Below are 14,221 nucleotides of genomic sequence, written 5' to 3' on the forward strand. Positions count from 1 at the left end.
AGCAGTTAGCTTGTCACAATATGAATCCTTTCATATCAGTGTTTAACTAGTTTGGTTCATTAAACTGAACTTTTGTAGACCCAACACTGGGTATCTTCCGCGAAATACAGATGTTTTATGTAAACATGTCAGCTATGCAGCTCCATGTGCTTTAAACAGTAACGTCTAATTTACTACAGAGAACGATGGTGTTGGTTGCTTAAATTAACAGATCTTTTAGGAAAGCAACACTACATGGTACGATGGAATATAAATTAAGCTTAGCCTCATCATTGATCTGTTTATTGCTTGCAAGGAAAGCTTGTATGTTTGCTTTTGCCTCCCTGCACTTTCCTGACACGGTCAGTAGCACTCTTTCACACAAGCTGTACATACTTGATGACAGAAACAATAAACTCATTTTTGCTTGATACTAAATTGTTCTGTCATGTACTTTTGTTATAGTCTGTGCCTTTAACAAGAGAAAATACATGTTGTTTTAACAGTCCTGTTGGCTTCGGTTCTGTGTAAATACAGCCTATCTGAGGATCTGAGTTGAGAGTTTGTGTGTGTGTGTGTGTGTGTGTGTGTGTGTGTGTGTGTGAGTGTGTGTGTGCGTGCGTGCGTGCGTGCGTGCGTGCGTGCGTGCGTACTGTGTAGTGTGCGTGTGTATGTGTGACAGACAGTGAAAAAAGGAGGAATCACATGCTGTAACTAATGGGCTTTGTCCCTTTAAGAACTTCTGCACACTACTATTATTGTCTGTTCACAGCTGAGTTTAACAGCAGGTTGACCATCCCAGGCATCATTTGTGTGGAACCCATCATGGAGAGAGTGGTGCGACTCACCCTTCTTGGGTTGTTGCTGGCTTTCGGTACCGCAGCACCAATCAAGGTAGAGTAATATATTAATATGACATGCATGTATTGGGGTGTGCTTAAATTACAGAGAGTAGCACTTCAACTGTTAACATATTAGGAATATTTAGTATGTGACGTTTGACGTAACAGTGTAATGTAACAGATAAAAGTTAAACCTTCTGAAAATGTGCTTTTTTTATGCAGACAGGAGATTAGCTCAGTTGAAATTTATTTAAAGCTTTTAGTTCTGCGAAATTGTATTTTTTTAACAGTCAATCGTTACAACACAGTGAACTATGTCTCTTTGACAAATACCACAACAGAGGTGAAGGACCTGTGTGTGTGTGTGTGTGTGTGTGTGTGTGTGTGTGTGTGTGTGTGTGTGTGTGTGTGTGTGTGTGTGTGTGTGTGTGTGTGTGTGTGTGTGTGTGTGTGTGTGTGTGTGTGTGTGTTGAAAGTAGGAGTACTATGAATGTGCATTAATTCCCAATGTGCTATTGAAGTTACACCAGCTCAACTACTTGCTTCGTTCAACATAGTTTTTATTCTCTGGTCAAGTTCTACTTCTGGTCAGTGGTCAGTTGTGTTGTGTTTTGTGGTGTATATTTCTAGGAGGATTGGGACATCTACAGCTTCCACATCAACTCCACTGTGACCAGTCGCTATGCCACCACTGTCATCACCAGCCGTGTTGTCAACCGTGTGGACGCACCCAAAGAAATACATTTCCAAGTCAGGATCCCTAAGAATGCATTCATCAGCAAATTCAGAATGTGGGTCTCCTCTTGAGATATGAAATCTCTTTTAGGATAGGGACCTGGCCAAGGGAGCAGCACAATAAAAACAGACATACAGACAACAGCAAAGGAAAAAAACAACTAAAAGCAAACAAATTACAATGCAGGATTTGGCTGGCACTGAAAAACATATTCAACACTTTTCATGTGCTTTAAAGCTGAGATACATTTTTAGATAAAAGCATCATAAGTGACCAGACCAAACTTTTGTATTTGGAAAACAATATTTTCTGGTGTGCATTGATCCCAGTTCTCTGTCTATCAAGACTATAACACATTTCATATGTACGGTGAGATAGTCTCACTCAGAGAACAAGGGTTACGACATAACCAAACATTTCATGACAAAATACAACAAGGCTTCAGCTCTTTTACACTGTTGGTCTTTCTCAGGCGTATTGAAGGCGAGATGTATGATGGTGTTGTGAAAGCTAAGGAGCAAGCACAACAGCAGTACACTGAGGCTGTGTCCCGGGGTGAAAGTGCTGGTGTCGTCAGGTAAATGGTGGCGCATTTTCAGTGTGAAATAGTAACATTCATGTTTTAAAGGTATACAAATGAGATGCGTGTATCTTTCTGGTACAGTTCTGTGGGGAGAACACTTGAGGAGTTTAAGACCTCTGTGACTGTGGCTGCTCTCCAAAAGGTGACCTTTGAACTCACATACGAGGAGCTTCTGAAACGAACACTGGGCAAATATGAGCTGCAGATCCACGCCCGACCCATGCAGCCTGTCAAAGACTTCAAGGTAATTCATACAGTAGGACTAGGAGTAATACGAAATATTATGAAAATACTGTTCTTGGTTCTATCACTTAACATGTGTTGTGTTTGTTTTCAATGCCAGATGGATGTATACATCAATGAGAAGCCGGGCATTACCTTTGTCCAGGTTAAAGGAGGGCTAAGTACCAATGCTCTAGCCAATGCCATTACAAAAACACATGCTCAAAATCAGGTAGGCCTATCGTCGAGGTGCTGTCCAGTGCAGTACAAAATTATACTGGGGCCAAGGCATGAGTAAAAAAAGTACTTTTACAAATGTGGTAATATTACTACTACAGGTTATGTTAAGCAAAGAATTACTAATGACACATTTTGCGCTTCATTTGAGGGCGTTTTGGGAACGTAAACACAAACGTAATATATGTTACTTTAATATCACAGAAAGTAATATATCATCGCTGTCATTTTTCAACTTTTTAATTATTGTTTTTATAAAGCAGTGCTATTGAACACCCTTTATGTCTGCGTGAGTTTTACAAATATTGAACCAATAAAATGTAAACTGGGTTCGTCAATATCTGCTCCCGTTCATGTTACCAATGTCGACAGGGTGGAATTTTCTTTTTAATGTTTATATGAATGATTTATCATTATTTTTAAATGCATGTGGATTGATGACTTGTTAATTAATCACATGATGTATGCGGATTAATAGTCCATATAGTGCTGGTCTCCAACAGATTCTGAATGTATGCTCAGTATGTTCTTGATTTTAATATGAAATACAATGCTAAAAAGAGTAAGCTCATGATTGTCCAAAGTAGGGAAGACAGACAATCAACCTTTCCTGACTTCTATCTGGCTGTATACTGCCCACCTTTGGTGTCGCTTATAAGGCAGCATCAGACGACTCACAGTGGCCTAGGCCCTATACTGACGCCATGAGCCAGCTGTTTGTTAGTGTTGGGGTACCCACTCACCTGCTCTGCTGTGCTATGTAACCTTATGTACATGTTCATGTGTAGGGCATCTGAGTCAGTAAATTACATCATCACTGTCATAACGGACCCTACTACACCCTACTTCGGCCAGGTTCTCATCTAGACTGTGGAACCATTGGCTCACATGTAACAACTTTGATGAGGCAGTGTTCTAAAAACATATTTTTTCATTTTCTGAAAAGTTTATATTTTGGACATAGTTGGTTTCTGCCCGACAGCAGATATATAATACATTACATGTTGAAAGTAACTTCCCTAACACTGTACAGTACAAAACGAATTTGATACAAAACAAAGTAGAGGGTATACATAAGTGCATATGATTCTAAATTACCATTTGTGCAAGATTAATATACTGTATGTGAAGAATGTATTGCTACAGGAAAACCCTTGACTGATGTATCATGTTCCCAGGCTTGGGTGCATTTTTACCCTACAGAGCAACAACAGATCATGTGTGACAGCTGTGGAGAGCAGGGAATGAATGGAGATCTAGTTGTTGCTTATGATGTCAACAGGGACGCCTCACTGGGAGACATCAAGGTATGGTGAGACTTCAGTGCAGAACAACATACTATGGAGGTAGATATGTTGCAAAATTCGCGAGCAAATAATATGCGATCTGTGTGCAGGTGATCCTGTCTTAAACAGACTGCAAATTCTGTGTAAATTAAGGCCTATTCATACTCACTGATAAAGTGATCACCTTATGGTCACCTTATCACCTAAGACTGGAGTATGAATAGGCCTTAAGAAGTTAGAATAAGATTGGATGGTTGACTCAAGACGGATTGTACTGCTGAAGCTACATTATATTATTTAATGTCAACTTAAGTTGAGAATTATTAAGTGAGATTATAAGTGATATTTCTTCATCATCTGCAGTCTTTACAGTATTCCATTTTGACGGTAGTTTTCCCCATTCTTTTCTCACCTGCAAAGGTGTCTGGTGGGTATTTTCTTCATCACTTTGCCCCAAGTGGTCTCCCGGGCATACCAAAGAATGTTGTCTTCATCATTGATCGAAGTGGCTCCATGCATGGCAAGAAAATGCATCAGGTATGGTGTGTACTAGTGTTTTGCTCCATTTCAAAAGCATACTGTTGTTTACTTGTACTGAGATCAATGAAATGTTGCCATACACAAAATGAACAAAGTTATTCTAATTTACGAAATGATCAATTTGCTCAGACCCGTCTTGCTCTTCTACACATCTTGGGAGACCTGGCTGAAGAAGATTACTTTGGTTTGATTATTTTTGACAGCAGTGTTTCCACCTGGAAGAGAGAACTCTCCCAGGCCAATAGTGAAAACCTGGCAGCTGCCAAAGAGTTTGCACGGAACATCCGAGACGCAGGAGGTACGGTTCTGATCTATACATTCTGTAGCTGTCAGAGCTTGTGAAATGTTGCCAGAATCATAATGGCAAAGAGATGTGTTTTTCTTCCCATTTTAGCCACAGATATCAACGCTGCCGTGTTACAAGGTGCAGAAATGCTGACGCGAAACCCCAGAAATGGCTCTGCATCTCTTCTTATACTTCTCACTGATGGTGATCCAACCTCAGGTAATTTACCCCAACCCCCCACCGTGTAGAATAATAATAATGATTATATCAGTTCTGTATGGATAACAATAGCAGACTAAACAAAATGCATCTGAGGACGCAACGGTTTCTCGATTTCTAAGTAATTTGGTTATCATTACAGGAGTGACAAATCTTGAAAGAATACAGGACAATGTAAGAAAGGCCATAAATGAGAAATACCCACTCTACTGTCTTGGTTTTGGATTTGATGTCAATTTTGAATTCCTGGAGAAAATGGCATTGGAGAACAACGGAGTGGCACGACGGATTTATGAAGATTCAGATGCTGACTTGCAGCTTCGGGTTAAGAGATATTTCATTTAATAAGTTCTTTCGAGTTTGTGGGGTTTGATGTAGAGTTAATAGATATGATCACATTTCTTCCAATTCATGTTTGATGTAGAGTTAATAGATATGATCAAATTTCTTCCAATTCATGTTTGATGTAGAGTTAATAGATATGATCAAATTTCTTCCAATTCATGTTTGATGTAGAGTTAATAGATATGATCATATTTCTTCCAATTCATGTTTGATGTAGAGTTAATAGATATGATCAAATTTCTTCCAATTCATGTTTGGTGTAGAGTTAATAGATATGATCAAATTTCTTCCAATTCATGTTTGATGTAGAGTTAATAGATATGATCAAATTTCTTCCAATTCATGTTTGATGTAGAGTTAATAGATATGATAAAATTTCTTCCAATTCATGTTTGATGTAGAGTTAATAGATATGATCAAATTTCTTCCAATTCATGTTTGATGTAGAGTTAATAGATATGATCAAATTTCTTCCAATTCATGTTTGATGTAGACAATTACTATGATACTTCTAACTGTCTAAATTTGGAACATAGGGCTGAGGGAACTTGGGTACGGTCCCATCATTTATACATTACCAGTAGCAAAATATCAACACCAGGGTCAAGACTGAATGTTAAGGAAATTCCCAACTATAATCTTGTTGTATTTCACCAGGGTTTCTATGAAGAGGTTGCCAATCCCTTATTGACAGATGTGATAATGGTCTATGTTGGTGTGACTAATCTAACAAAGACCAACTTCAGCCAGTACTACAATGGCTCTGAAATTGTGGTGGCTGGTCTCATAGACAACAACACTGAAACGTTTACTCCACGGGTTGTTGCCCTTTCGGTAAGGAAAGCTGCATGTGTACACAGGGATAAAATGACAATTCACTTTTTGTGGGTTATATGCTGCATGATTCAGTCTTTCTTGACAGTAATTTTTCTGACACAAGGATACATTTTGATGATCATAGAAAAGCATAAAGATGGAGTTTGAGACTGAGAAAGATAGCAGGCTAGAGTCCACTGGAACTATTTCTGACCACCACCTCCAGAGGGTCTGGGCCTACCTCACAGTGAAGCAGCTCCTGGACAAAGAGTGAATATGCTGACTATCACCTATTCTAATCATTGGCACATTCTGAGTTTTACTGTGTGTGTTATATAATTTAAATATTTACGTCATGTGACTCATCAACAACTTTAGAACACATGTGTGACATCATGTGTCGATTAGGTTGCAGTTATCTGGTGCTGAGAAGGAGAACGTGAAGAAAGAGGCCCTGGAGCTGTCTCTGAAATACAGTTTTGTGACGTCACATACATCCATGGTGGTCACAAAGCCACCAGGGGAGAACACACAAGTTCTTCACAAACCCAAAGAAGGACCATCCAGACATGGTAGGCCAGGCCAAGCTGGTGTTGGTGGGTTAGGCGGAGGCGGAGGCGGAGGCGGAGGCGGAGGCCATGGCCATGGCCGTACTTCAAGTAGCATACAATCTCGTGGATTTGGAGGACATGCAGTACTCTTATCCCAACCTCATCCTGACCTAGGTATACATACTACACTATCGTGTCCAACCTAATCTGTTGACTGGAGACTGGTGTTCATATTCTAGATTTGATCAACATCACAATTGGCCATGTTTGCAGATGGGAAACCAACAGGAGGCGAAAGGATTTTTGGACCGTTTACAATACAAACATGCAAAAAAACTGTAAAATTGGTCAAGTTAATATGATTTAAGATACCCAACAGTAAAATAGCTACTGTACAAGCAAGCAGCCAAGCACATAACATGTCACAATGTGACATGTATTTTTGCAATATACATTTTTGACAATACGGGTCAATACATGGCATACCAGATTGAAAATGATTAAAAAGTTTGTTAAGCAATATTCTTTGTCTTCCAGTCACCCACGTGATAGAGTCTACACCAAAAGTCACCACCCGTGTGTTTGCGGCATCTTCACCAGTTCGTCGAAAGATGCAAAAAACCAAAAGCCATCATAGGCCATCGTCCGATTCCTTTCGGACATTCGGTAGTAGTTTACTTTTTCTATGCCATCAGCTCAATTCCAACCTGTCATTTATATAATGACAGGTGACAATGAAAGGACAATGAAAGCTTTGGCCCACCTTTACTCTGTCCTGCTTTTGTAATTTTGGTGTTCTTTTCTCTAATTCAATTTTAGCAAATTGTAAATAATTATGAGTTAATAAGTCACTGCATCAATGAGCATCCAGGTGACACAGGGATAATGTATGGGCGGAATTGGAATCGAAATGTTAGCCTGTCTGCCAGACATTTATCTACATTCCAATCTCTGGGTAAAAAAGACACCAGTAATCATCCAAGGAATGATTTTTAAAATGGGTTAACAGAAAGTCCCTACAAATGTTGTAATACAGTTTGTACTTTGGTTGCAGCAATGGACTATGCTGATTATGATGAATCTGCTGACGATCTAACAACGACAACAAAAGCACCAAGAACAAGCCAAGGTACACAAATGAATAATTAAAAAAAGCTTTCCTACACATTTAAAACACTTAAGTTAGTTTCATTATACTTTTATAAGTATCCGGAAAAGATGCTGGCCGACAGAGAAAACGTCCGTGGCTCTCTGGTAAGTGTGGCAACAGCTTAACAGTGCCTCCTCCATATTGGAGTGATGACGTAACTTCCGGTTGCTTTAAAAAACATTAAAAAGTCACGCTGTACAAAACAATAACTTTTTGTAATCCTATTCTACTCTCATATATTTATTTACCCATTTATTTATCATTACGGTACATAATGTGTAAATCTTTGCCCCTAAGATACAGTATGTTACAAGGAAAACTTGAGAGGATATCCTTTTCCATTTTGGACAGATTGAAAATTACTATACTTGACAATTAATCCCTATTCTGGGGGGAACATTCACCAAAATAGCAGATCTACAAGCTCACAACGTGCCAGGTTAAATTAATGAAAAAAAGTATAAATTACTGAAAAGTAATTTCATGTACATTTGTCAAAATTGTATGTATTAACTATTAACCTAACCTTTATATTTGCAATCTACCGGTACACCTTTTTCTCTCCTCTCTCTCTCGAGCCTTTCTTTCTCTCTATTTTTCTTTTTCTCTATGCTTTAGTTCCTCTGCACCACAAGTTTCTGTTAGGAGCTGAAAACCAGACCATCCCACTATGTTATGATGTCAGTGCCAAACATCTGAAATTACTGCAAGATCCCGACACAGGTGAGGTCACTGCAGTATATTATCCTGCACTTACATTCTGTTTGGCTGCTCAGGGTACCATGCTTACAGCAGTAACCCAGACATTGTTGTGAGTTGGTATCTCCTCTGCTGTCCCAGGGTTGTCTGTGTATGGCAAGCTCAGACGATCACTGCAGGGGGGCCTCCAGAAGATTGTTATTTACTACAAAACTGATCAGCGCATTGAGGTGAACACCAATTCCATCACTGTGCGAGACGGACAGCATGTGAAAGCTTTTCACTGGGGCCAGGACCACGTAACAGCAGGAAGGTACCAAAGCCTGCATTGCTTACTCCAAAATGACATACAGTGATTGTGTAGTAACAGGGTTAAAACAGTAATATCTTAAAAAGATGAATTTGTCATAATCTAGTTTTTAGATTGCCCATAAAAATAAATGTACGTTGGGATGTTTGTTTGTAGTGTCACACTGATTCTGCGGGACAATGAGATGGACGTTTCAATTGGAGATACACGTATTGTCATCCTGCTTCATCAGAGGAAGGGAGAGAAACTTCTCTGGCCTGTCTTGAGACAGTTTCCATCAGGAAACAACACTGTAGGAATTTTAGGTGAGTGGGATAATACAGTATATTATTTGCGTAAAACTTACAGATTTAATTTTGTGTTAGAAAACTTAGAATATAATGTGTGCTTGCTGTCGTGTGTGTGTGTGTGTGTGTGTGTGTGTGTGTGTGTGCGTGCGTGCGTGCGTGCGTGCGTGCGTGCGTGCGTGCGTGCGTGCGTGCGTGCGTGCGTGCGAGAGAGAGAGAGAGTGTTTTCTCAGGTGGGGTGCATGCATGTGTGCTTTATTTCTTTTAATATTGTTATTTATTTGGGCACAGCAGGTTATAAGTAACATACTTGCACTTGTATCAACAATGGATCACGGTGTCCCAGCCATTTGTTTTAAGACAAAGGAAACAAAAAGCAACTATCATATACAGCAAAAACAGACAAAGAAAAAAAAGAGCAAGAGAGTCAAAAACCAAAACAGACTGAGGACAATAACCACAAACTAGAAAAGCAGTTCCTAGAGAAACTGCGTGGGCTTGCTGAAAACCCACAATGTATATGATGTACTTGTACAGTATAACATGGGTCCCAAACTTTTTAGCGACCCCAAAATAATGCTGCCATTGACAACCCACAACCTTTTTCATTCATTCAAGTTTTGTTTATTCTTGAAATTACACTGAGTAATCAAACTCATTTTCAGTGTCGTCGACTAATACAATACAACAATACAATATCATATAGAAAAAAAACATAACGTTACCTGGCCTATAAAGTGATTTGAATGCCCAGCGTTTATAGGCCTAATATGCAGACATGGAGACATCTTCACCTGCCCTGGGCTGGAATTTGCCTTAACCGGAAGGGGTCCAAGGTTAAGGGAAGCAGGCTTGAAAGGATGATCTGAAAGCCATGTCATTCGACAGGAGTTTTGAATATAATTTGCCAAAAAAAAAAAAAAAAAAAACATTTGGAGCATATACACAGTCAACTGTAGGCCTATTATGCTCACTATATAACGTGCCAGTAATTAAAACATAGCACCCTTCTTTAGACATCTTTCAAGAATATATTAAGTATTTTTGTTTTATAAGTATTGCTACCCCTCTTTTACTTGAACAGAACTAAGGAAAAAAACGAAACAGTATTTTCAAAGGAATGATTTGTAACTGTCAGTCTTCTCTTTGTCCTCTGTCTTCCAGTGGCAAAGCCTGCAGTTTATTCCATACTGCAAGAAACCTCTGTTTCAGCAAGACTCAGCATCCATAACATCGAGGTTATTGCTCTCAGGTATGGTCGAGTATCTGTTTTGATCTTTTTAAGTCTCATTCCATGTCTTTACCAAGCCTTGTGAGCTTTCCACAGCTTGATACTTGCAACTTAATACTGGCTAATGTGTCTTATACAATGAGTATACTACACTATTGTACTATGTTGCTGTGATACTGCTAGTACCACTACCATACAAATAATGTTTGTCCTCTAGAACAGGGGTGGGCAACTTTGACAATGGAGAGGGCCACTATATTTCCACACTCACTCCAGAGGGCCACATTGCATACTGTTGTAGCAAAAAAATTGCCGGTCTACAAGCTTAAAACGTGTTTCACTGCTTGTAGATCTGCTATTTTTGCTATTATTTGAATTGAAATCATGTGGCCCCTGGGCCACCAGTTCCCCATGTATGCTAGAACATCAACTGTGGACTACAGTATAACCTCTGTATAATGATACTACTAGTACGATTCTTCCAATAAGAATAATGTGTTTTTCCTCTAGAACATCCGCTGTGGACTACAGTATAACCTCTGCCCCGACCCTGGATTGTTGGTCTGTGTCTCCTGAGCTCGCTCTTCAAAGAGAACTGTCTGACTTCCTTGTGACGCAATCATAACTGAGTGCACCATTACACCAAATAAATCTCAAACACTCTGATCACGTGTGTGTGTGTGTGTGTGTGTGTGTGTGTGTGTGTGTGTGTGTGTGTGTGTGTGTGTGTGTGTGTGTGTGTGTGTGTGTACAGCTCCATCGATGACAACGTGAAACTGTGCACACACTCACTCTGTGGATGGCAGAGCCCTCAATTTTTTCACATGGACCTGTTATAGCCCCACCCAGAGCCATAGAGTAAGACAGAGTGACAGGGTTTCCAGACCTGAGCCGACAGCCGCGGCCGCTTTCTCTGTCGGCCAGCGTCTTTTCCAGGTTTTTAGACAGCTGGTGGATGGAAAAGAAGCTCCACCCACGTGGCTGAATGCCGCGACGGCCAGATTCTCGGAAACGCATTCAAATTGTATGTTTCAAGTGTTCATGACTCAAGTTAATCTCATTATCTCATCAAGTTAGTCTTGATATGTGCTAGCCCTCGCAACGGAAGCCAGTTTTACGCGATCGCTACATTTACAGAGAGAACGTGTACAACATAAACATTCAGATTTAAAATATAAAGTACTCACCACGTGTGCCACGGCTGTTAGAAATTTGCTGGTAGCCTGGTACAGACACTCGTGAAGTAGGATACGAGCTTGTGGAGTCTCGCTGGGGAACCACCAGCCAGGTAAGCACTGGTAGAACGGTCCCCCCAAGACACAGAAAACACCCGAGCACCAGGGCATGTCTTGACCAAATTGTCACCCACCGATGACGTACACGCGTACCTAGAACTCTTTGAGTGCACCGCCGCCAGGGAAAAATGGCCAGTAGCAGACTGGGGGTCGATAATTGAGCCTTTCCTCACGGCAGAGGCCCAGCGAGTCTGTGGTGATCTAACGTTAGCCGATGCGCGTGATTACGCCAAGCTGAAAGAGGCCATCCTAGCAATAGAGGGCCACAACCTGCCGGCCCGCGCGCAACGCTTTCACAACTGGTCATATCAGTCCAATCAGCCACCCCGTCCCCAAGTAGCTAACCTTATGCGCCTCACCAACCGCTGGCTAACCACAGCGGGGGGTCCGCCAGTGGTTGACCGAGTCGTAATAGATCGATGTATCCGTGCACTGCCGTCAGAAGCCCGAAAACACGCACCACTAAAATGGATGTCGACCACTAAAGATGAGAATTCCCGGGTGACCAGGTGGTTTCTCGACCTCCAGAGCTATAAATTCAAAGTGGAGCACAGGCCGGGGCAGGAGATGGCTCACGCGGACGCGCTCTCGCGCATGTATGAGGAGGAATTGGATGAAGTCTCCCGCCCGAGCGTGGAACAAAGGGGGGGGGGGGGGGGGTGGAGTCTCGCTGGGGGACCGCCAGCCAGGTAAGCACCACCGCCCCAGAGAGAGGCAGACAGAGGGAGGCAGAGAGCGAAGACCGCATCTGGGCGCGGTCATTGAGGATCGTTACGTCCACAATCATGTCCTCCAACAACCGGGCCTGGCTCAGCTGAGCGGCCTGCCCCAAAGCTACAAATATCCCCGCCGCTCTCTCACTCCGACTAGGCGTTTCCACACCTGAGCGGAAAACGGCCGACAGCCGCGGACAGAAGAAGCTGTCCGCAGCTTCTTTTCCGAGTTTTTAGACAGCTGGTGGATGGAAAAGAAGCTCCACCTCCGCGGCTGACTGCCGCGACGGACAGATTCCCGGAAACGCTCTCCTCCACGGCAGTCAGCCGCGGGGGTGGAGCTTAATTCCCATCCACCAGCTGTCTAAAAACCCGGAAAAGAAGCTGCGGACAGCCGAGAACGTCCGCGGCTCTTTAGTAAGGGTGGCAGCACCTACTCTGGCCTCTCATCACGGCGGTTGGGCTATAGCTGGCGGTAAGGCAGACTCTCTCACATTTCCTTCTCATTTCCAAAACCTAAACAGCGCATGTAATTAACCCCTGTCTCTCTCTCACTCACACAGGCAGATGCACGGGGCATCATATAAAAAAGGACGCGCTTTCCAAAAGCGCAATGAATGAAGCACAAAAAGGAGCTGACAGGCGCGTCTAGGAAGGACGAAAAGGACTCAATTTCAATTAAATTCAATTCAAAGGGCTTTATTGGCATGAGAAAACATACGTTTACATTGCCAAAGCAGAAAGCACAATACAACAATACATCAATACAATCAAAACAAAAAATATGTACATTTGAACGTCAGAATCTTTAATAGATCAATTTCTATACTCACTAGACTCACTGCTAGCCCCCGCCGGGGCGACAGCGGACGGAGTCCCTTATTAGTTTTGTATTCCCCAGTACCCCTCGACTGGGAAGAGAACCGTGGTTACAGTTATCCCCCCCGCCAGGATTAGAAAGACAATTTTGAGTTCATCTTGTGTTGTTTTCCACCATATTACCTCCCGTTGCTGAACCCCTATATTGGTCAAATAAATAACCGGGGCTGTTGAGCCCACTGAATAACTGTCTCCTGTGTCTTGGTCTGGGTCAGATGCTACAGAGCGTCATGTGATCATGGCTAGATATGTGCCTGTTAATTGAAATTCTTGCATACCCACAGGGTTTTGCTTAACACCCTGATTTTGCTTGCTAGCACGCTGCTTAGAAAATAAAATGCAGAGAACATTTTTGCCTTTAATTTGTTGCAATAAATGGTTAATCTATTCTGACATGAGTGTTTCCTGTCTGAAATATACTATATTATAGTCACCTTGTACTTTGCAAATGCTATTTTTTTAACCAGTTACCACAGTTACCGTTTCATTTCTATGTATGCTTTGTTTCTCTGTAAACAAACAGCCTATAGAGAGTCTAAGTCTTTAATGGTCTGATATATATTAACCTACTTAAATCCTCCACTTTTGTCCTTCCACACCACATTTCTTCTTGTTTTTGGCTAATGTTCCCCCAGAATATGGATGCTGGGGTTCAAGTGTTCAAACCATGGTTGAACCAAGTAAATATCTTCTACAGGTGAGGAAAATAATGTGTGCATGTTAATGTATGGATGGGTTTATATGGGTGTGAGTCTGTGAGAGCGTTTGTTTGCATGTTTGTGTCAGTCCTGTCTGTTTGTTTGTATATTTGCCAGGTGACTTGACAATAGGCCTATCTCACAGCTGCTTTCCACGCCCACTTCCGGTAAATAGTGGTGTCATTTAACATTAGCATTTACACGTTTTTTTCTGGAGAATCTAAGTACATTTTCTAATGTAAAAATGTGACAGACCAATATTATTATGAAGCAAACAAGATGGTAAATCAGCTCGAACAGATAGAACAAACCTTACC

The 14,221-nt window shown here is 41.5% G+C and overlaps 1 protein-coding gene across 1 annotated transcript; it reads left to right on the top strand.

The window, feature by feature from the left end:
* Nucleotides 1-804: 804 nt before the first annotated feature.
* itih3b.1 (inter-alpha-trypsin inhibitor heavy chain 3b, tandem duplicate 1) lies at nt 805-10,944 on the top strand (the record flags this gene model as incomplete). Its single annotated transcript, XM_079510728.1, has 20 exons — nt 805-873; nt 1,452-1,612; nt 2,030-2,134; nt 2,222-2,384; nt 2,484-2,594; nt 3,778-3,906; nt 4,306-4,422; nt 4,555-4,723; nt 4,820-4,930; nt 5,073-5,254; nt 5,933-6,109; nt 6,237-6,361; nt 6,500-6,663; nt 7,180-7,308; nt 7,697-7,771; nt 8,411-8,515; nt 8,633-8,804; nt 8,958-9,106; nt 10,253-10,340; nt 10,830-10,944. The coding sequence occupies 20 exons, from the start codon at nt 805-807 to the stop codon at nt 10,942-10,944; spliced, it is 2,616 nt and encodes an 871-aa protein (XP_079366854.1).
* Nucleotides 10,945-14,221: the final 3,277 nt, after the last annotated feature.

The sequence above is a fragment of the Electrona antarctica genome, assembly GCF_951216825.1.
Source record: "Electrona antarctica genome assembly, chromosome: 9".
Classification (NCBI taxonomy): Eukaryota; Metazoa; Chordata; class Actinopteri; order Myctophiformes; family Myctophidae; genus Electrona; species Electrona antarctica.